The sequence below is a fragment of the Perognathus longimembris genome, chromosome 15, assembly GCF_023159225.1.
Source record: "Perognathus longimembris pacificus isolate PPM17 chromosome 15, ASM2315922v1, whole genome shotgun sequence".
NCBI lineage: Eukaryota > Metazoa > Chordata > Mammalia > Rodentia > Heteromyidae > Perognathus > Perognathus longimembris.
Genome location: NC_063175.1, coordinates 28,447,265 through 28,469,790, shown reverse-complemented (window position 1 = coordinate 28,469,790; position 22,526 = coordinate 28,447,265). Strand labels below are relative to the sequence as shown.

At 35.8% G+C, this 22,526-nt stretch overlaps 1 protein-coding gene across 1 annotated transcript in view; it reads left to right on the top strand.

Moving 5' to 3' along the window:
• The window catches only part of Ccdc178 (coiled-coil domain containing 178), a 274,152-nt gene that overhangs the window by 158,824 nt on the left and 92,802 nt on the right, over nucleotides 1–22,526 (top strand). The window contains exon 16 of the mRNA XM_048363265.1: nucleotides 11,410–11,559. Within this exon, the coding sequence (XP_048219222.1) occupies nucleotides 11,410–11,559 (150 nt within the window). The remainder of the gene's footprint in view (nucleotides 1–11,409; nucleotides 11,560–22,526) is intronic.

Here is a 22,526-nt window from a genome sequence, read left to right as displayed (position 1 = left end):
TTTTTTTCTCTACAGATTTTTTTTAAAAAACCATGTATACACAATGCTACTCAGCTTATATAATTCTCTGAAAAGTCAACTCATTTGGGTACACTTGCTGAAGTAGATACTTGAAAAAAAGAATGATTAATGTGTAGTCCACCCATTTGCACAGACACTCCTGAGCTCAAGATGGCTCGAGGACTATGAGCTTTCATTCATCCATTAACCAGAATGGTAGTAGTGTGAGAACAAAAGTTTAATATGGAGCAAAAAGTAGGGAAATTAATACAAGATTCTTACCGATAACAAACACAGTGATTGCTGTAAAGAAATACACAAAGCAAAAAATTAAAAATCCTTACTCTCCCTGAGCTTCTGCCTGCTTTCTGAGTTCATAATACTAGTCTTCATACATGTAGCAACACACAAAGACACATGCTCTGAATTCATTATCAGTAATGCCACTTGATTACTTTTGTGTCCTGCACTCCTTCTATTGAGAGTCTTGTTTGTTGTACTTTTTCAGTCTCTAATTTTCTGAATATATCTAGTAATTCAAAAATATAAAGTTAGCTGGGCCCTAGTGGCTCAGGTCTCTAATCCTTCTACTCAGGACACTGAAATCTGGAGGACCAAGGTTCAAAGGCAGCCTGAGCAAAAAAACCCACAAAATTTTATCTCCAATATAATCAGAAAAAAAATGGGCTTGAGGCAAGTTTCAAGTGAAAGTGCACCAGCAGAGCAAAGCAAGTGGAGCAAGTTTAAAATCTCAGTACTGACAAAAAACACTACTAACAATGCTTGTAAATAAGATTTAAATTGCATTTGTCATATACTCAATTATTTATATAAACATGACTATGGTGTTCCCATTTTTTCCTTCTAACCTGAAAATTTATATATTTACTCAAATGTATAAAATATTTCTAGCCATTCTAGGTAGACAAAAGATTCTGTTTCATATATTTTTTATCAAAACAATCCAAATTAGTATCTGGCCAGGATTGAAGAGAATGCAGACATACAATTTTCATGAAGTGTACTATTTTGTAGAATAAAAAATTAATCAATTCATTTAGCACTCCATATTTTTAACTCTTTAATACACTTATACTTCCAAACTATAATGTGTAAACAAAAACCAAAAGAAAAGCATAGAATGCAGAAGCTATGGTAGAAACAGATGATAGTGGCTGCAGAAGGGAAATGAGATGATAAAATAACAAGACCTTAGAAATTTTCAGGCTTGACAGGTGTAGAATAGATGAGTAGAAAGGGGAAATAAATGGTAGAAAGACAAAAATAAGAAGAGGAAAAAATGGCATAGAAAGATTCTGTTATAACTTTGCTACCTAGTTATGGTAACATGTTCCCCCCCCCCCAATGCTCTGGTCATAGCTGGTTGATAGAATAATTGCCACAGCCATATAGTACTTATGACCAGTATGTATCTGTATGTATGTGTGTGTATGTATGTATGTATGTATGTATGTATGTATGTGTGTATGTTAAACCTTTGTAATAACCTTTAAGATGCAATTTTCCATTCACTTAATCATTTTAAGGAAGCACTACATTCTTGATTACATGGTACATATCCTCCAAAATAGTGACTCTTTATTTATTAATTTTCCCTGAAATTCTTAAGTTCTCTTTCTAGTCATTCATTGATACTTATTTTCATTGCCAAATTATGCAATATTTTATCATACCATTATTTTTCCATTTCTACATTCAACTCTATATTTTAAAGACCATGCATTGCTGTTTCAATTTTTATGTTACAATTTTTATGTTTTTTAGTTCTTCTGACTGCTATGCAAATTTCCATGTTGTTTGTAAAAGCAGGTAGCAGGGCTGGATTTCACTGCTGAGCCATAGTTTGCTTATCCCTGGACTAAGAAAAAATATGATTCTTTTATCATAATAGGATTAAGTTATTTTATAAAGTAGACCCATCCCAAGATGAGTATTTATAGAAAATTGCTTTAAGTATTTCAAATTATCCTTATACTTCAGATGCTTCACAAGGTTAAGGAAGTGTGTCAGTATAAGCAAGAATATCAAACTAATAGATTAATGACAACCTCTTCTTTTCGAATAAGGGAAACATCTAGATGAGACCAGCAAAGGGAAGAAGGCATCAGTAATAATATATTCATGCGGATATGTCATTAGACTGTAATCTGTTCTCTGTACTTCTCATATCTTGCACTTCTGTGAACATAGACCTAATATTTTCTGTTCTACATTCTCAAAGAAAAGACACAGAGTTATTTTTGAATTTCAAAAATACATTTCTCTAGGTTTATCCAGTTCTTTTGAAATGTTCATGTAATTCAGAAGTTAGGACCTTCTACACATCTGTCTAGAATTTTAAGAGCCCTGCAATTTATAAACCTGAGAAACACAAAATTGATGTAGACTCAAAAAGGGTGTTGGAATGGAATCAAACTGGACCTAATCATAATGCAGGGTCTTGCATATCCTACACTGGATGAGAAATTGACTTCTTTGGTTTTGTGCCCTCACTATTAATTTAAGAATTTTTATTTGCTGTTGTTAATTTCTACCCCAAACTACTTGTGCCTGATGATGATAAATTTGAAAATAAATATGTTAGTGGTTCTGAAGAGGGACTGTCAATTTCTTCTTCATGAACCACTTTGTGATTTTGTATATAATATAGTCTTCATGTTATTTAATTAACAAATGGATTTTTTTAAAATAAATCAAGTGTAGAATAACATAAATGTAACAATGGCCTATAAAACAATTTTTTTTTAAAAAAGCACTTCTGACAAATGTATGGTATGGTCAGGATGCCTGACAACATCAATGACAAGTGGCAAGTATATATTTTAATTCTGCTAAATATTCTCAATTTTTGCCATACTCTATGTCCCAGAACCTCTTAGGTCAGTTCTTCTCTCACTTGTACAGAGGTTTCTGCTTGCTGGTCTTACAGTCTCTGAGTTTATATACTACATTATTGCTTTATGATAACGTTAGTTGGTAATTCCTTAACTCTTTTTGCTGATGACCTTTTAAAGCTGCGTAATTAGAATAAGTTGTGGTTATTGTATTGGAATCTGTGTCCCATGGGCCAACAAGGCAGCACATTAATTCTCTGCATCACCCACTCGATGTGCGATGCCACCAGCACAAGGAGATTATTCTTTGTAATTACATAAAGAAAGGGTCTATTTAGTGTTAACTGACCTTTCTGTGACTGATCAGCCTTTTCCACCAGTGAAGTCAAAATGTATATCATTAAAATGTGAGTAAATAGAAAAGCTTTCGAAATCTTAAACTACTCATATCAGGAGGTGCAAAGGAGTAAGAAAGGGCTCTAGGCATTTCCATTATAACATTAAAACAGTAGCCCTCCCCTACGTTTCCCCCCAAAAAAAACAATAACCCACCTTAAAACTGTATTTAAAATATTTGAAAACTGAAGTATGATTAAATGAAGATAATGCATAGAAATACTTAACAAGAAAATAATATGTAAATATGCTTCTGATTGACAATCTTGGATGACTGGAAAACATATAAATTTTAAGTAGTTATACACAGGAGTTGCCATTCAACAGGTTTTTATAAATACAATGTATTTTGATCACCCTTTTCAGCATTCTTACCTGTCCCTCTGACTCCACCCCTTCCCTTTTCTTAATTTTGTAGGTCATTACATTTTTTACTGCATTCTCTCCTTCTTCTTCTCTTCACTTGTCTTCCCTCCCCCCCCACCCTTTACCCTACTCCATCCCTTTCATGTATCCACTTCCTGTTGTTTATTTGTTGAACTGTGAATTTTGCCTTTCTAAGGAATTAACAGTTCTCACTTGAACCTACTGTATGTCAGTGGATGGAAAACATTTTTAAATCCAAGCATATGTTCAGGATTAAAATTGAAAGTTTATTTTGCAAGCCAAATTAAGAATAGGGTTGTTGTGTCTATTACTGATAACATTTTTACCACACTAAAGGAATTATTCTAAGATATAAACTTCATATAGTATAAGCACTTAAATCATGTAGTTTGACTTGAAGAGAACCACTAAGAATATAGATTGGGTGACATTCATTTTTGTGTGGTTTTATTGTGTAACCTATTTCTGTAAAAGGTGATATCAAATAATTTTGAGGGTATATACAATTATAAAAGAAAAGTGGCCATATAGAAATTTAATATCAATGTAAGGGGTGCTTTATGTAGAATTTTACTAAATCCATTGAGGAATTTTATGAGAAACATTAGAGCCAACATGGAGATAACTATTCTCCTTTCCTTGTGAACCCACATCAACATTAATTAGCCACTTTATTTTAATACTTGAGAAGCATCTGTGTTTGAGTGTCAAGATTTTTTTTCTCCTGAGACTACACATAGAGTCTTATAGATGGACTATCTCCAGAAATCTATAAACACACTCCGCCTGTAGTCTCATTGTCATCCTTCACTGGAACTTTTTCTCTCATGGAAACACTGTGACATTTGTCCTTCTTTGTGTATATGTTCTGATGTAGTAAGCTGTGTGCAAGGCTCCATTTCCTTACCTGACTACAACTGTGTGCCTTTTCCTTGTGGTGTAAAGAAATCCTGGTCACATACACACAAGGAACAATGACAAAGTTAACAAGGAATAATCAAGGGAATAGAATGTACTCATAAGTTCCTAAAAGCTCTGTTTGGAGCTCGGAGAAGTGATGCCATAGGATGCACTAAGTAAATTCTAGGAATAAATTAAAGCCAGTAATACCGAAATTTGTAATCCAGTAAGACATGTGAGATAAAGGAAACCAGTGTGTAGTTGTGTATTTGAGTACTTTGGGTAATTAAAAATGTGTTCCTCTGAACCCTGGCAGTCATAACTTTGCTGGTTAGCTGGTTAGGCCTTCATAAAGTAATGCCTTAAAAGTGCTATTTGACCCCCGCCCACAGTGTTCCTCATAGTGCTTTACATATACCAGTTGCTCATTAAGTATTTTTTGTTTTGTTTTGTTTTTTTGCCCGTCCTGGGGCTTGAACTAAGGGCCTGAGAACTGTCCTTGGCTTCTTTTTGCTCAAGGTTAGCACTCTACCATTTGAGCCATTGCGCCACTTTCGACTTTTTCTGTTTATGTGATGCTGAGGAATTGAACCCAGGGCTTCATGTATGTGAGGCGAGCACTTTACCACTAGGCCATATTCCCAGCTTCATTAAGTATTTTTTAATTAGTATATCCAGAACATTTTGTCTGACACAATAATTTTTGCCAAGTTTGAGTCATGAGACAACCTTGATGCAAAGGGTTGATTCTGTTCATTTACTAATGAAGAATGTTCTTTTAAGACTCATTATCGGAGAATTCAAGTTGGACAAGAGGCTGGTTTCCATGGCAGCACAGACAAGGAAGTAGGTCCTGGGAGAGTTAGAACATTTATTTGGTCCTTTGAGGCTTTCGGCTATCGACACATATCATTCTTACAAACTTTCCACTCTGGAACACTGGGAGAACTCTCCCTTTCCGTGGTAATTGACATATGGATTTTAGGGAAGCAGCCAAGCAATAATGCCTCTGCACACATAGTAGGTGATTCACCTAACAAATTATATGTTTTCTCCAAGTCTCCTGTATTTTCAGAGAATTGGTGTGTATCTGGGTCATCTTGTGGTAACACCTGTGATGAAAACAAGACGCTTTTGAAACAAGATTGTTTACACAGAGAACTTGGAGGCCCCAGTTCTGTGATACGTTTATTCTGTTCATCTCCTGTACGTTAGGGAGTCAGTCTTAGTACTGATGCTTGTTCTAATGACATCCAAGCGTCACGGCATGCAGAATCACCAATCTAATCCAGTCTCCAAACTTGTAGATACGTGCCAAAGGAATGTTGCAAATTTCATGCTATGGTAGGTTAGCCTTTTCATCGCCGTGACAAATACTTGAGAGAAATAGTATAAAAGAAAATGGATTTATTTTGCCTCATAGTTGAATGGTCCTGTTGTTTCTGGGTCAGGGTTCGTTAGAGCAGCATGGCAGAAGGGTGTGCAAGAACAAGGCTGCTCACCTTATGTTGGACAGGAAGTATAGAGGCAAGTGAAAGGGCCAGGGACAAGATACTGCCTCAAGAACATACAACTTCCTTCAGCTAGGCTCCGCCTCCTAAGGTTTCTGGCTCCTCCCATATTAGCAGCAGCAAGTGCTAGGAGGGGGAACTAGCCATTCAATAAAAGCTTGTGTATCATATTTCATTTTGAAACCATAATGAATGCATGAACATGTACACAGGAGCATACTAGTGCAACATTGATTGTGAGAGCTGGGGATTAGCCATAATGCTATGTATCAATTGCATCTGAAGTATATGAGGATTTCTCACCATATGAATATTAGTAATAAAGAGAAGAGATAGCAGAACATACTACCTCACCTATGCATGTTAACCAAATCAAGAGGCAATGATCTAACAGTTCTAAAAGGGCCAGGAAAAACATTTCTTTTGACTCAAGCGCTTCTAAATTTGCATAAATGTATCATCACCCATGTAACAGACTAACTCTACTCCCTGCCAATTAAATTGACTCTTTAATGATTCATGTGACAGAGCACACCTTTGATGAAGCCTTTTCTAAACCTGCTTCTGCCCCTTACGAAGCCAATTCCACATACCACAACTATGTGTTTTTAAACTTCTGCATGTAATCCTTAGTGAACAAAATTGTATTTTATCCTCTTTAATCCCTGGGCTAGCCTTTGAGCTAGACCCCCTAGAATTAATTTAATGAAGGTTTTAACAAAAAAAAAAAGACATAAAACTGATGGGAAAAAAAGCTGAATAAACAATTAAGTTAATGAATGAAAAGCTAGATGTCACAGTACTCTGGAATAAAATTCATCAATAAATACAAGAAATACACATTTGTTTGATGGTGGTTCTGGCAGGAAGTCAATTCTTTCCAACTGTGGATTAAGCATAAACTAAACATAAGCCATCGTAAGAACATAGACAAGCCGGAAGTGCCCCAGTGCTATGCGTGAAAATCAGGAGCAGTCCACAGTATGCTATTAATAATCAAGAATCCAGAGATGACAGATGGATCATCAGAAAAGATCAGTAGAAACAGCAGCAGATAATGACATCAGGACAAGAGAATTCGAATCAGAGCTGACAACTCCCTTGCAATGCCTAATTGAAAGAAGGACACAAGGCTTCCACTTGGTGAACTGGATCAAATAAATGCCCATCTTAAGAATAAATGAGATGGGCACTGGTGGCTCAGGACTGTAATGCTCACTCCTCAGGAGGTTGGGATATGAACCTTGTGGTTAGGAGCCAACCAGGACAGGGAAGTTTATGTAATTCTTATATCCAATTAATAACACACACACACACACACACACACACACACACACACACACACACACACACACACACACAAACACAGACAGCCAAAAATGGTGCTCTGGCTCAAGCAGTATAGTTCTAGTCTTGAGCAAAAAAAGCTTAGGGACAGAACCCAGGCCCAGAGTTCAAGGCCCAGGACAGGCAAAAAACAAAAGAAGAAGAAAGATGGAAGATGAAAGATGGAAGGGGGCTGGGGATATGGCCTAGTGGCAAGAGTGCTTGCCTCGTATACAGGAGGCCCTGGGTTCGATTCCCCAGCACCACATATACAGAAAATGGCCAGAAGTGGCGCTGTGGCTTAAGTGGCAGAGTGCTAGCCTTGAGCAAGAAGAAGCCAGGGACAGTGCTCAGGCCCTGAGTCCAAGCCCCAGGACTGGCCAAAAAAAAAGATGGAAGGGAGGGGGAGGGGAGGGGAAGGGAGGGGAGGGGAAGGGAGGGGAGGGGAAGGGAGGGGAGGGGAAGGGAGGGGAGGGGAAGGGAGGGGAGGGGAAGGGAGGGGAGGGGAAGGGAGGGGAGGGGAAGGGAGGGGAGGGGAAGGGAGGCACATTAAGTTGAATCATGAACATGATAATTGTATAGGAAGCTATGTAGATTTTCTGTATGTTTAGTGCAGTTGGTATGTTTAATTGTAGCAACTTCTCTAGAATGTTTAAATATTTCTCTTATAATCTTTTGCAGTAGTCCATCTTAAATGTAAAAAATAATGAACTGAGGCTTTCTCTCTGGCTGCTATCTTAACTGCTATCTGTTAGCATTACTCTACTATACTGACCACAACCCAGAAACACACAGGCTTAGAAGGTCTGTGGCCCTGGCCTTGCCAATGAATGCATCAAGCCTAATCAAATTATGGAATCAGGTAGAGAAGCAAGGAGACTAATTATATATAACTAACCCATGAAGCGTTGGGAATATGGCCTAGTGGCAAGAGCGCTTGCCTTGGTAAACATGAAGCCCTGGGTTTGATTCCCCAGCACCACATCTATAGAAAATGGCCAGAAGTGGCGCTGTGGCTCAAGTGGCAGAGTGCTAGCCTTGAGCAAAAAGAAGCCAGGGACGGTCGGTGGTCAGGCCCTGAGTCCAAGGCCCAGGACTGGCAAAAAAGAAAACCAAAAACTAACCATGAAGAGTGGCTTCTAAAGGCTCAAGTTCTAATTTTCTTTAGCATCCTGTTTCATCTAAACAGGCTACGCATTTATCAAAATTGTGTGAGACAGTTGTTTGGTGGAAATGAACTCAAAACAAGGAGCTAAGTTATTTGATTTGATTACTGGAGGCTAATAAGTTTTATAGTTGTAGAGTGTTTAAGAATACTGGCTTGTGTCATGAGGGTTCATACAATAGTTAAGAGTTTGCAACCCAAAACAAGTCTGCCTAGATGCAAACCCTAGATTCTCCACCTAGCAGCTGTGCTGCCTTGCATGAGATAGAAGGTGTTTCCATTGTGGCGGTCATACACCTGAAAACTTCACTATGTAGTGTTTGTTATACTTGGTACTCTGTGTTAGAAACTTGTAGAGGGGTCATTTGTCTTTTTAACCTTTGTCTCTAGATTTTGATATTTCTTTTCCCTTCCCTTCTAATATGGTGTATGGTGTAAACCAACTGAACAACTCATGGTTGGGGGGGAGGGGAGGGTTTGGGGGCGGAGAGGGCAAAAGGGAGGGGGAGGCGGGAATGAGAGAAGAGGTAACAAATTGTACAAGAAATGTACCCACTGTCTTACATATGAAACTGTAACCCCTCTGTACATAACTTTGACAATAAATAAGTAATTATTCAGAAAAAAAGAAACTTGTAGAGGGCACAAGAAATAATAGACTGCCTCTATGTCATAACTTCTTAACCATGAAGATGAGAATATGGCTTCTTTAGATGTTGCATCACTCACTCACAGTTGATGGTTTTAGCTAACACCTGTGTGAGGATGATTTACTGCTTCACCTGTCCATGGGGCTTGGGTTCCTATCACAACAATGGCTAGGAAAATTCATTCAAAGACAGCCCCTCAGAATCCTTTTGTTTTCTATAAATGAGCTTGGGAAGTCAGAGCATTGTTCCTACTGTACTTGATTAACTATCAAAAAATCCATGGAAGGGGACCCCAATTTTAGATCAAGTGACACGTTTTCAGAGAAACACATAAGATTGAAAACATTCCTGTAACCATTTTTGGAAACTACTATTTGCTGCGCTTGCCTTGCCTTTTTAATCTATAAAATGAGGATAATCACACAACATTCCAGACAGTGCTGCCTTCATAGACTAATTCTTGGTTATAGTAAATACTCTCTCCCCTAATGTTAACTGAGACTTCTATTCTAATTTTACCATCATTTTCTTATTATCCTATTATGTCATATATCCAATTAAAATTAACTTACTTTCTGGTGTATTGTTCTTTCTCTTTTCAGTAACTATGTTAGATTCAGTTTTTATGTACTCTGTATAGAATTCATAAATTAACACTCAAAATCAACTTTATTTGTAAGTTCTTTCCTATTTATCATCTGGTGAAATAAGTATTATGCTCTATGATTATCTAACTGGAATTTCCTATTCCTAACTTAAAAAACCACTCAAAATGATCTCTTCTCTCTCCAAAAGAACATTTATTGGTGTTTCAGGCCTGTCACTGGAGAGTTAGATTTTAATATAGTTTTTCAGGTACCAAAAATACTAAAAGTGACTATATCCAATTCTATGGAAATATTTATAGAATTTGTTCCTCCTAATGAAAGATAGTTCGATGTGATTTCAGGCAAGTTTCCCAGATAAGTTTCTAAAGTTTTAAACTATTGGACTAGAATTAGGACAAGGGCTTAGTAAATGGATCTCTGTTTAATATTTTGGCCTTTTGAAGAACACCTGTGACATAGATAGTATAAATCACTAGGGATCAGTATGGACACCAGGCTTTCATGAGAAATGTATTTGCTGACCTTACTAAATCTTCACATATATAAATGTGGAAATATTTGTACAGGTAATTTGCTGAATTACATTTATTATGTGTATCCTCATACCACATACATTTTTAGTACCTATAAAATATTTGATGTGATGACAACTTTCACAAATAACATCTTCACTGGTACATAATGGTTACTTTCATATCTAGTAATTGAATTATCATTACGTTTTTAATCTGAATCTATGGGTTTAATGTTCTTTTTTTAACTACTGTGGATAACATTATTGAGTGGGTTACCCTTTTGTTTTTTACATAGAATAAATTTTGAAAAAAACAAGACACTAGTACAAAATTTTGAAAGTAATTCAAGTCAGCTGATAAATTCTCTATTTATCAAAGTCAAGTTTTCTATGAAAGAAACCTATGACAGGTGTTATTAACTAAACTAAGCTTATGCATCTAACTTAAAATTACAGGTAGTGCCAGTAGGTCAATGGGCAGTTGTGCAGTTTATTTTATAAGGGGATCATATTAGATTTGATACACACTTACTTAGTCATGGAAGATGATTGTAGATTGTAAAATCTCCAAATATAAAATACAAAATAACCTATTGATAACCTAATAGTGTTGGGTGCCTCTAAATGTTCATGACTCTTTGTCTTTCATAATTTCCTCCTATATTTGAGTCTGTGGATGCCAATACTCTGAAGTTGTGAGTGATCCCGTTTTAAGCATAGAAGTGTTATCTATTTGAGCACAGAGTTAGGGAAGGGAAAGGAAAGGAAAACAGAATGAGAAGCCAGAAGAAGACCACTGATCCTGAGCAAAAGTTGCCAAACTCCCAGGAAAGACAAGAGGGCAGGGGAAAAGGAAATGAAACAGACAGACACACTCTGAGAAATCACATTCACTGGAGTAAAAGAAAATTGCACCAAGAAAGAAAATGAGTAAATCAAAGGGCGGGGCGGGGGGTGGTATCAGTGTCAGAGAAAACATGTTTTGGTTGTTTAGCTATTTTCCTACACAGTATGTTAAAATGTCTTTTAGATAATTCAAGATGCAAACATTGGAAACATGTCTAAATGATTTTTAATTATACATGCTTATCCTCTAGAAAACACAAGAAGATTTGCTGAAAGAAAACCATCGTTTAGCTCAAGAGTATCAAAGGATTCAGAGTATTTACTCAAAGGAAAAGGATGCTTTCTTAAATATATATGACAGGCAGCGATCACTGCATGCTTCAGTTAGTGACAAGAAAGAGGTATTGGTTTTCCTTTCTTTAAAAATAATTATTTGAGGGCTGGGAATATGGCCTAGTGGCAAGAGTGCTTGCCTCGTATACTTGAGGCCCTGGGTTCGATTCCCCAGCACCACATATACAGAAAACGGCCAGAAGTGGCGCTGTGGCTCAAGTGGCAGAGTGCTAGCCTTGAGCAAAAGGAAGCCAGGGACAGTGCTCAGGCCCTGAGTCCAAGGCCCAGGACTGGCCAAAAAAAAAAAAAAATTATTTGACACATGTACCACATAAAAGCAAAAATGTTATCATTTTGGAGAGTCTTCAATGTGATGAGTATGTCTTATACCATTCCCCCCTCCCCCCGAAAAAAAGCATTCTTTCTTTTGGTAAAGGATTTTTTTTGGGGGGGGGGCTTATTTTGGTCAGGTATTCAAAACTGAATTTTGGAAGAATGTTTGAGACATAAGTCACTTAATATCTAATCTGCCATTTCTAAAGTATTTGCTTTTAAATTCCATGGCCATAAGTCTTACCCATAACTTTTGTTGTTTTTATTATTAGATTTAAATGTTATTATAGACTCCAAACTTCCATTCTAACTCTAGGTGACTTCTCAGGATGGCCTGCTGAATCTTTCTTTTCTTCTAAGTCTTTCTTTTGCTATCTAAGGTTTGGGGTTTTATTTTCTCATTATTCACAAGAATTAATTAGAAAGAGAAATAGCTGACTGTGGTTACTGCAAACTTATGGTGAATTTTAAAATGACAAGATAAAATTATTTTCTTTCCAATATTTGTCCCTAAGATTTCATTCCAAATAATGGATGCAATTTTTTTAAAAGTATCACTACATTGCTGAAAGACATTTCTTCTTATTGGTAGTTGTCATATTACTGTACCATTACCTCAAATTTAAGATTTCAACAATGTCCTTGGGAAGGAGAGAAGCTGAGATTTGAGTCCAAGGTCTACCAGTATCTAGTTTCAGTATCTTGACAAGTTACTTCACCCTTTCCAGTCTTAGTTTTCTCATCTATGATGTAAGAGTGAAGTTTTCTCATCTACGATGTCAGAGTGACCTCCCAGGGTAATTGGTAGAGAATAAAAAAGAGACATTCATAATCATTTACTTTAACAATGAAGGATTGCTACATTACTGTAAGTAATTATTTTATTCACCTATATAATGTTTATAAATTCCATTTGGTTTCTCCTCTACCTACTAAAGTAAGAGAGTTTCTAACAAAGGATGCATCTTTCTTTCACAAATTTGTACTGAACTAATAGAAGAAAGCAGATCAGAAAGATAAAATACTTGAGGAAAATGGAAAATATATCCACTCTTGCCCAAATCTTAGTGTCCTTCAGTAAGTGTGTAGGATTCAAGGACATAGTATTTCTGTGTCTGTGGAGTGTGTATCCAATCATTTCATATCATTGACATTGCTAGTGGGATGATAAAGATCCTATGCATTGCTAATCATTGCAAAGGAGGAAATAATCCATTGTTATTCTCAATTTTATTTTCTAATCAAGGAGATAATAAGAATCAAGTATCCCTGTGCTCATTACAGTTCTTTGGTTGCAAAGGATAAATATACTAAATAGCTGAGTAAATATTGGAGATTCCTGCCTTTCCAAAGAGAACCCTAACACCCTTTTTCTTTAGTCTTACTCTCATTTCATGAATAAAAGCAAATCTTGTTGCAAAGGTACAAGGAATGAGATCTGGCATGAAAGGCAGTGGTGAACGCTAGGAGGTAAGGTTTATGTTTGTGATTCCTCAGACGAATCACTTTTAGCACACTTGTTTCAGGGAAACTTTCAAAGATTTATTTGGACTTTCAGTCATTTTTCATCTCCATCCTTCAGCAATGGAGGTCATTAAGTGCAAGCTGCCCTTGTCAGTGTCATGTAGGATCAATTTGCTGCAATGGACAGAGAGGCCTTATTGATGCTGTTAAATCTGTCAGTGAGAAATCGTATGTCATTAGCGTCTAATGCACTGCTTACAGGATGGAATTTGGCCATTAAAAATGAGAAAACCCTTTACTATTTTAGTCCATTGCATTGATATTGCAGCCTCTCTGATATACATAGGTTTTAGTCCTCTTGACAGTACAGTTTGGGGTAAGCAAAATCATCCTATGATCTCTGATTCCCTTGTAGAATTCCCTTGTCAAATAAAATAGTTGACATACACCTTAGTAATTTTGTATACCTTTTTTTTTCCCCTGAATAACTTTGGAGATTCTTAACTTAAACCTGTTTGAATGTGATAAATAATGATACTTTCAAAACTGTAATTCTTGAGTTATAATTCTCTTTACACAAATTATGCATTGTTTTACTTTTAGTTTTAGGCCAAGAGAGCTTGATGGAGGAATAAGACAAGTTAGAAATAATGTCTCCGTCCTCATCATGATTTAATATACAGGTGTTTAAAGTGTTGAGACGTTGTAGCTTACTCTCAGTGATAATATTACTTCTGCTTTATCTGACTGTGTTTTCATGATACTTCTCTGTATTTTGAATATTTGCAGTGAAAAGTACTTCCCCTCTAAATATCAGACAGAAGCAAAAGCAATTATGTAAAATTCTTATTTGCCTTGTTCATGGGTAACGATGGAATAGAATCCAATCTAAAACTTCTCATATGTCAAAATTAAAAACTAGAAAGGAATGAAGGAAAAAATCTTGAAGCTGGGCTTTACTTCTATGTAAATATAGACATTCTCCTAAGGAAATTTTCAATGTATTTTTATATATTCTCTTAAAAATACCTACAAGTATTTGTTTTTAGTTTCACCTGCAATTCTTGGACCCACAAGAAATGGTAAGTTAAACCTGCATGCAAATATCAATGCAGTCTCTGGACTGAAAACGAGATGTCTTCCAAGATTGATTTAAAGATTTTTAAAAAAAATTCTTTCATGATCCACTTGTAAAGTTGACCCTTTCCTGCTCCAAATCCAAGTGATTTTAACCTACTAGAATAAAAATTATTTCAGAATGAAGCAATACTTATCAAACACTTATGTATATACAGTTATCTACATTGTATACTATGAAATTTGTGAATACTGTGTGTGTGTGTGTGTGTGTGTGTGTGTGTGTGTGTGTGCTGGTAATGGGGCTAGAACTCAGGACCACAATGCTCTTCCATAGCTTTTTTCCTCAAGGTGAAAAAGGTTTTTTGCTCAAACACATGAAGTTCAACTTACAACTTTTTGATGGTTGATTGCAGACAAGTGACTTGAACTTTTCTGCCAAGGCTTCTTTGAACTTGGATCCTCAGTTCTCGGCCTCTCAGTAGCTAGGATTACGGCATGAGCCATGAGTACCTGTCTCAAAACATTATCTTTTTAATATTCCTCCACTATCCTGGAATTATTTTCTATGATTGCTGTTATGATCTCCAATAGAAGACATGGAAATGAGGTTAAATGTGTCAGAAGACCACACAAGTAGAGTGAGTTTGACTGCATCAAAACTTGGGCATCAGCATCAACTCAAGTTTTTCTACATCCCTCTATCGTATAACCTTAATGCCATATTAGTTAAGCACTCTTATGCATTCAGACACTTTGGGGCCTCACAGAACTCATTCGTTAAGTTATTCAGAATAAAATATCACTCACCATCATACTGCCATTGATGCCACAGTGTGCCCAAGAGAACTCTATTACCACATCTCTACCTCAGTGCTGAAGACCATTTGCCTAAAGTGGGGGAGGGGTATTATTTCTTGGAATATACAGAGAATTAGAGGCCTTCAGCAACCCCTATTCATGATAACCAGGGAAGAATCATATATTTTTGCGATTGAATCGACACAGCTTGATCTTTTTTAAGAAATTTAATTTTTATTGTCAAGATGATGTACAGAGGGGTTACAGTTACATACATAAGGTAGTGAGTACATTTCTTGTTGCTTCCTCTCTCATTTTCTCCTACCTTCCCACCTCTCCAATTCCCCCCACTCTCCAGTTGTACAGTTGGTTTACTACATGTTGTCTTATAAGTATTGTTATTGCATTGGTTCACCTTTTACCCTTTGTCTCACCATTTTCATGTTTCCCTTCCCTTCCCTGATTCAGACACACATATATACATAGCTTGATGTTGTTGAGTGAAATTCCCATTGCAAACTCTCAAAAATTTAAATCATCCGTAGATTTTCTTTTCTTCCTCTTTCATCAATTTTCTTCTGGTACTCACTTTGGATTGATTAGGACAGAAGACAGAATCAAATTTAGCAATAATGACATTATTTTTCTAGAGGAATGTGAAAGTAGCCTTAGTTCATTTTTATCTTTCCTAATTGTGATCCTCTGCTATGACTATTTGAGACATATACTAATTCATTACAAATGAGGGAAACCATGGAGCCTATGTTTCTTTGGGTCTGGCTTACTTCACTTAATATGCTTTTTCCCCCCAAGTCTTCTTTCCATTTCCTTATGAATGGGGTGATGTCATTCTTTCTGATGGAAGCATAGAATTCCATTGTGCATGCTTACCACATTTTATTGACCCATTCATCTACTCAGGGGCATCTGGGTTGGTTCCATATCTTAGCTATGGTAAATAATGCAGTGGATGAAGTTGTGCTGCTAGCTTTAGTGTGGCCTTGTTGGTATGTGTTTGGGTAAATGTCTAGAAGTGGGATTGCTGGATTATCATAGGGTAGTTCTATGTTTAGTCTTTTGAGGAACCTCCATACTGATTTCCAGAGTGGTTGAACAAGTTTACATCCCCACCAACAGTGTAGTAGCATTCCCTTTTGGCCACATCCTCACCAGCATCTTCACTAGCTATACAACAGATAAGAACCTCATATCAAAAATACACCTAGAGCTCAAAAAATTAACCCTTATATGCACTGCCTTAGGTATGAAACTATAACCCCTCTGTATGTCACTTTGACAATTAACTGATTAATTAAAAAATTTACCTCCCCTCCAAAGAAAGTTCTCAAAGAAACAACCACACCACTAATAAATGGACTAAAGAATTAAAAAGAGACTTCTCTGGAGAGGAAATAAGAATACCCAATAGACACATGAAGAAATGTTCAGCGTCTCTGGCCATAAAAGAAACACAAATCAAAAGTATTGAGATTCTGCCTCACCCCAGTTAGAATGGCTATTATAAAGAAAACAAATAACGGATGCTGGCAGAGATTAGCAACATCTTAAAAATGATTTATAGGGTCTGATGATAATGGATCCCTGGTAGATCAAAGACAGCCAAGCCAAAATTGTCAAATCTATATTTCATATGCATTTTCCTACTTAAATTTTACATCTATCTTGTGGATCTCACAAAGATTATATTTGCCCCCCCCCCAAGGGATATCTGGATATCTGGACAGTATCTAGAAGCATTTGTAGTTGTTTGCTCCTAGAATCTAGCAAAACAAATATCCTCTAATATCTTTAATTGTATGGGATGGTATGGGATGTACACATCTATCTATCTATCTATCTATCTATCTATCTATCTATCTATCTATCTATCTATCATCTATCTACATTGTGACAGAGTATCCTTTAATCTCCCTTTTAAAAAGTTATAATACATTTTAATATTAAAACTACTGAGAAATAACATTTCCCAAAATGTTAACTCTATTCATATTGAATTTCCTATTATCTCCAGAACCTTTTCTTCTTATTAACTCATTTACAACCAATTAAATATTTATGGTATTAAACTTGGCAGATATACTATATATATAGAGAGAGAGAGAATAGGATAAATCTTTATGTTAAAAACACATTTATGAGATTCTGCTGTCATGCAGCTTTAATTTTTTTGAATTAGCTGTAATAAAGCTATCTCAATAAAAGTAGGAATATTTTCCAATAAATAGGCTACATTCATTGGAAACCATATATAAGCACAATTTTGTCATTTAAAAATGATAATTACTCAAATGAACACAAACAAAAGCCATACTAAAGGTACCACCACGATCAAATTCATTGTAGCATTATTTAGCCAGATGTCCCTCAGTAGTTGAATGGATCAAGAAGATGTCGTATATATACACAATGGAGTTCTATGATTCCATCAGAAAGAATGGCAATGCCCTTTTTGTAAGGAAATTGAAACACTTGGAAAAATTATATTAAGTAAAGTAGGCCAGACCCAAAGAATAGTAGGTTGCATGATATCCCACATTTGTAAGAACTAGAATATGTCTATGATAGTCTTAACAGGGGATCTCAATAACCCAATTACTTTGTGCATAGAACCATATATAATGAAGCATATCAACATGAACTGCAATGTATGGAAACAAGAGGTTCTTATTATGTCCTGTATGTGGTTTTGTAGGGTTTTTATTTTCTCTTAGTTTTCTGCAACTTGTATCTTGTATATAAGATTATTCAATATGTGGAAGGGAAAGGGAATCACAGAAACAGCAGGACAAATGATGGGCCAGTGGAACATTGATACTTACTTCACACTATGTGGGATATGAACCTTAAAACTTGGGGGGAGAGGAAAATAGGGAAGGGTAAGTGGGAGATAATGAGGAATGAAGTAATAATGATTGAAAACAAATGTTCTCATTACCTTACTTATGTAACTGTAATCCCCTGATCATCACCTTTTTAATAAAAATAAAACATGCTAAAATATGGCATTGTGCAGACATCAAATGAAATAATAATTTGTAATCTGTTAAAAGTTATTCTCTTAAATCTTATTTTAAAAGTATAATAAATCAAGTAAACTGTGCATTGTATATATTCACTCTGGTAGGCATATTTTCGACTTAACTTATCTAATACATGACTTTACAACCCTTCTGTAATCATCTCCATCCAAATCTACAGAGCTATGGCTTACAATCATTTGTTAACCTAGCTGTTTGAATTGCACACAACATGGCAGATCTGTATCCTTACACTAGTTGTGTTAAGTCACTCATTCTTCCTTTTGAGTTCTGTTACTGAAGATAGGGTAGAGTATCTTTGGAAAAGCTTATTTAATCCTGCAGAGATTCTCAAAGTAGGTAATATCTAGTCTTCTAAGTGGGATTATTGATATATATATATATCACATGTATATAAAATATTTCATCAATAGCAAAAAACTTGTAATCTTAGCCACTCCAAAGGCCAAGATCAGAAGGATCATGGTTTGAGGCTAGCCCAAACAGAAAAGTTTGCAAAACTTTCTCAAAAATAACCAGTCACATTGGGAAACAATGGCGCTAATCCTAGCAACTCAAAAGATTGAAATTAAAAAGGATTGTATTTTGAAGCCAAATGAGATATAAAAATCTGTGAGACTTCATCTCTAGTAACCACTAAAATACCAGACTGAAGATATGGCTTAAGTGGTAGAGTTCCAAGTATGAATGACAAAGCAAGCAAGAGTACCAAGCTTTGAGTTTAAACCCTGGTGTTAGTGCTTATCATTAACATTTCCAGATGAAATTACTCTATAATGCTAAGCACTTTGCTGACTTTTACATGAAATATTATTGTGTTTTTTTAAGAACTTCTATTTTAAGTATGTATTTTAAATAAATACATATTTTCATATGTAGCATATTTTGTATCAAGAAGATAAAGTAACTAATATTTTCAGTATTATTTACATAAATACATGCCCTCATTTCTTGTATCAACTCTTAATGTGGTTGCATGATTATAAACCATCCTTCTGTCCACATTAAGTAAACAGCTAATGTGACCCAAGAATACAGGATGAATTAAGAGTAGAGAGGACGGAAGTGTAGAGTAACAATAAAATATCACGTATGAAACCAGGCACCAATATCTCACACCTGTAACTACTCAGGAGGCTGAGAGCTAAGGAGCACAGTTTGAAGCTAGCTCAGTCAGGAAAGTCCATGAGACTCTTGTCTCCAATTACACACACACACACACACACACACACACACACACACACACACACACACGGAGCTGTGGTTTAAGAGACTGCTAGCCTTGAGCAAGAAGCCCAGAGACACTGCCCAGGTCTTTAGTTCAAGCATCTGGACCAGCACACAGATCTGAGGTCTGAGGTTCAATGTCAGCTTGCACAAGAAACTCCATGGGTCTATTAATTCTAATTAACCACCAGAAAAATGAAGTGGAGCTGTGGCTCAAAATTGTAGAGCCCTACCCTAGAGTGAAAAAGCTCAGGCATAGCATCCAGACCCTGAGTTCAAGTCCCATGACCAACACACACACACACACACACACACACACACACACACACACCCCTTTGGGACTAACACACTGAAAGCCTAGAAAGTTCTAAAGTGTAAAACAAGTTATTACATAAAATGAGAGATGTAAATAAATGGAGACAAGAAATTTTAAGCAAAATGGCACAGGGCCTAATCTACAAGTTTAAAAAGTACAAAAGACTTCATTTTGTGGTAGGCTGATAAATACAAATGTATGAAGGGTTGAATACAAACATAAAATGAAGGTAATCTGCAGCTCTTGATATGCAGACAGGTTTTGTCAGTGTAAGGAAAAGAAAAAAAATCCTAAAAAGTAACTTACTGATTTTCTGGCACAAATGCTAAAACATCTGAAAGTTTAAAAATACAAGAAATATTTTCAACTTATGTGGACTTGACATTTTATTATAAATCACTTAAAAGTGGGAAAAAAATCTCTAGTCAGTATTGTTTTTGTATGTTCTGTCTTTAGTTAATATTTAAAGATACAATGAAAACAGTAGGATAACACTTGTAGACAGCATGTTGACAAAATATTTTAGGATGATAATACATAGTTTTGAAAAGAACTGAATTTTGCACTTTCACTAATCATGGTGTTAAACTTTGGAAAGCTCTCCAGGAGGAAGCGCTGACAATACATAGTAAGAGTCATAAGCACTACTTACCCTTTTCCATCTAGAGACTATTAGCACAATATGTGCAAAGTTATTTTCACCAAAGCTTTGGCTAAAAGCAGGCAGTATGATGTAACATGGAGCCCAATGTTCTGGTCAAGAATCCTGCTCTGTCACTCATTAGCTGAAATTCTGTTTCTCATATGTAAAAATAATAGCAGCAGAACCTACTCAGACAATTTTCCAGACATCTACCTACCTTAGCATATGGAAAGCTCTCAGAAATGGACTTAATACACATAAGTGCTAGTTATGTTTTTAGTTAGTTTTTAGTTATATCTTTAGCTAGTTTTAGTTATATTTATTATACTGTGATGTTACAAATGAGATTAAGCAGCACAGTTCACAAATTGGTTAGTATAAAAATATAGAGACCCAATGACTCCAAAACTGGTATTAACTTCATTATTTGTACTTTGTTGTGAATTCATCTGGACCATAGCAAAGAAGCCACTGTGGGGATGAAGTTGATCCCACAGTAGGAGTTTATTAAATCTAAATACATTGATATTTGTTATTGTCAACTAATGACTTATAAACAACAGACTAACACACTCAGTGCAAATGATTATTAACAATAAACTAATCAACTGTGATCAAAAGAGTTAGCTATTGGGCTAGGACTTAGCTCAGTGGCAAAGTGCTTACCTAGCAAGTACAACTTTGTGGGTTTGATTCTCAGTACTGAAAATGAAAAGACAAAAAAAAAGCTATTAATTTTCCCCTTCCTATCTATAAGAACAAGTTCATTTTAGCTAATTCATTTTTTAATTATTACGGTAGGATGGTACTATGTGCTCAAAGTTAACAATTTTTAATATGTAGCATATCACGTATCTTAGGGAATGACTGATTATATTTTCCAAAGATTTTTTCACTTTCTGAATGACTCTAGTAGTAATAGTGACCACCAGGATCATTTCAATGACATTCATGTAAGTATGATTTTATCTATCTCCCAATTATGAGAAGTATTTTACATGTAAGTGAAATGTGCTCCAGTTGTTCTTATTTGATGATCACCTAATTGAACATGATTCTCCTACCAAGGCAGAAGATCTTTGATGTTTGAAGGGTCCGTGAATCTTTAAGAAGACACCACTTCCTAAGTTACATTATCTTCCCTTTACTTGAAATGGGTCAGGCATAAACTTAGGCTGCCTCAAAAGTATATCAGTAATCTAACTGTAAAGTCTGGCCTTTTAGGAGTTAATAAATAAATATGACAATGATGCAGTGTTTATGTCAGATACACATTCCAAGTATTTTCCTCTTGTCTGCTAACTGAAGGATGCCTGTCTCAGCTTTCCTAGCCCAGTAATCTTGAATGTGGCAAATGTTCTTTTTAAAATATGCACTGTGCCACTATAGTTAACACTAACTTGAAAAAATACATACACAACACTAACAAAATCTGAAAATAAGATGAATGATAATGCACTGGATATTACAGTGTTTAGGTTTTGTGAGATTGTGCCATATCTAAAAATAATTTTTAAATCACTACCTTTGATGTTGGGTATCATCATGTTTTATGGATGTTTAAGGACCTTTTCTCACTTCAAAGAAAGATATAGGTGATACACTCAGAGGTTATTGAAGAAAGTGCCTTTTGATAAAAGCTACTATCTGCCTGCTGTACATAGAAAAAGAGACAAAAATGTAATCTGTAAAAGCAGAAAAGAATCTGGCTTGCTTGACTTTTTGTATCAAGCATGCTACAGCAATCTTTTGATTCTAATATGAAACTATAGTAAGGATCATTGCACTAATGCACGAGGATTTGTGATAATGTTGCAGAAATTTTACTGTCAAAACTGAACTGCAGCGTAATGACTTTTGTTATCATGGTTTCTAATAACTATTCAGCATGAATTGACCCTACATATGTTTTCTACAATGATGTGTCAGTTATTCAGAAAGCAAAACACACCAAAAAACAAAAAAGGAAATAAAAAACAGTGAACATAATGTTGTGTATGACTCCGTGATAACCTTTACTTTAATATTGTGAATACAGTTGTAACAAGAACACTGTGTAGACTACAGCTTCACGTGGAAATAGAAGGGTAGGCATGTTGTGACAGTTCTGACCAA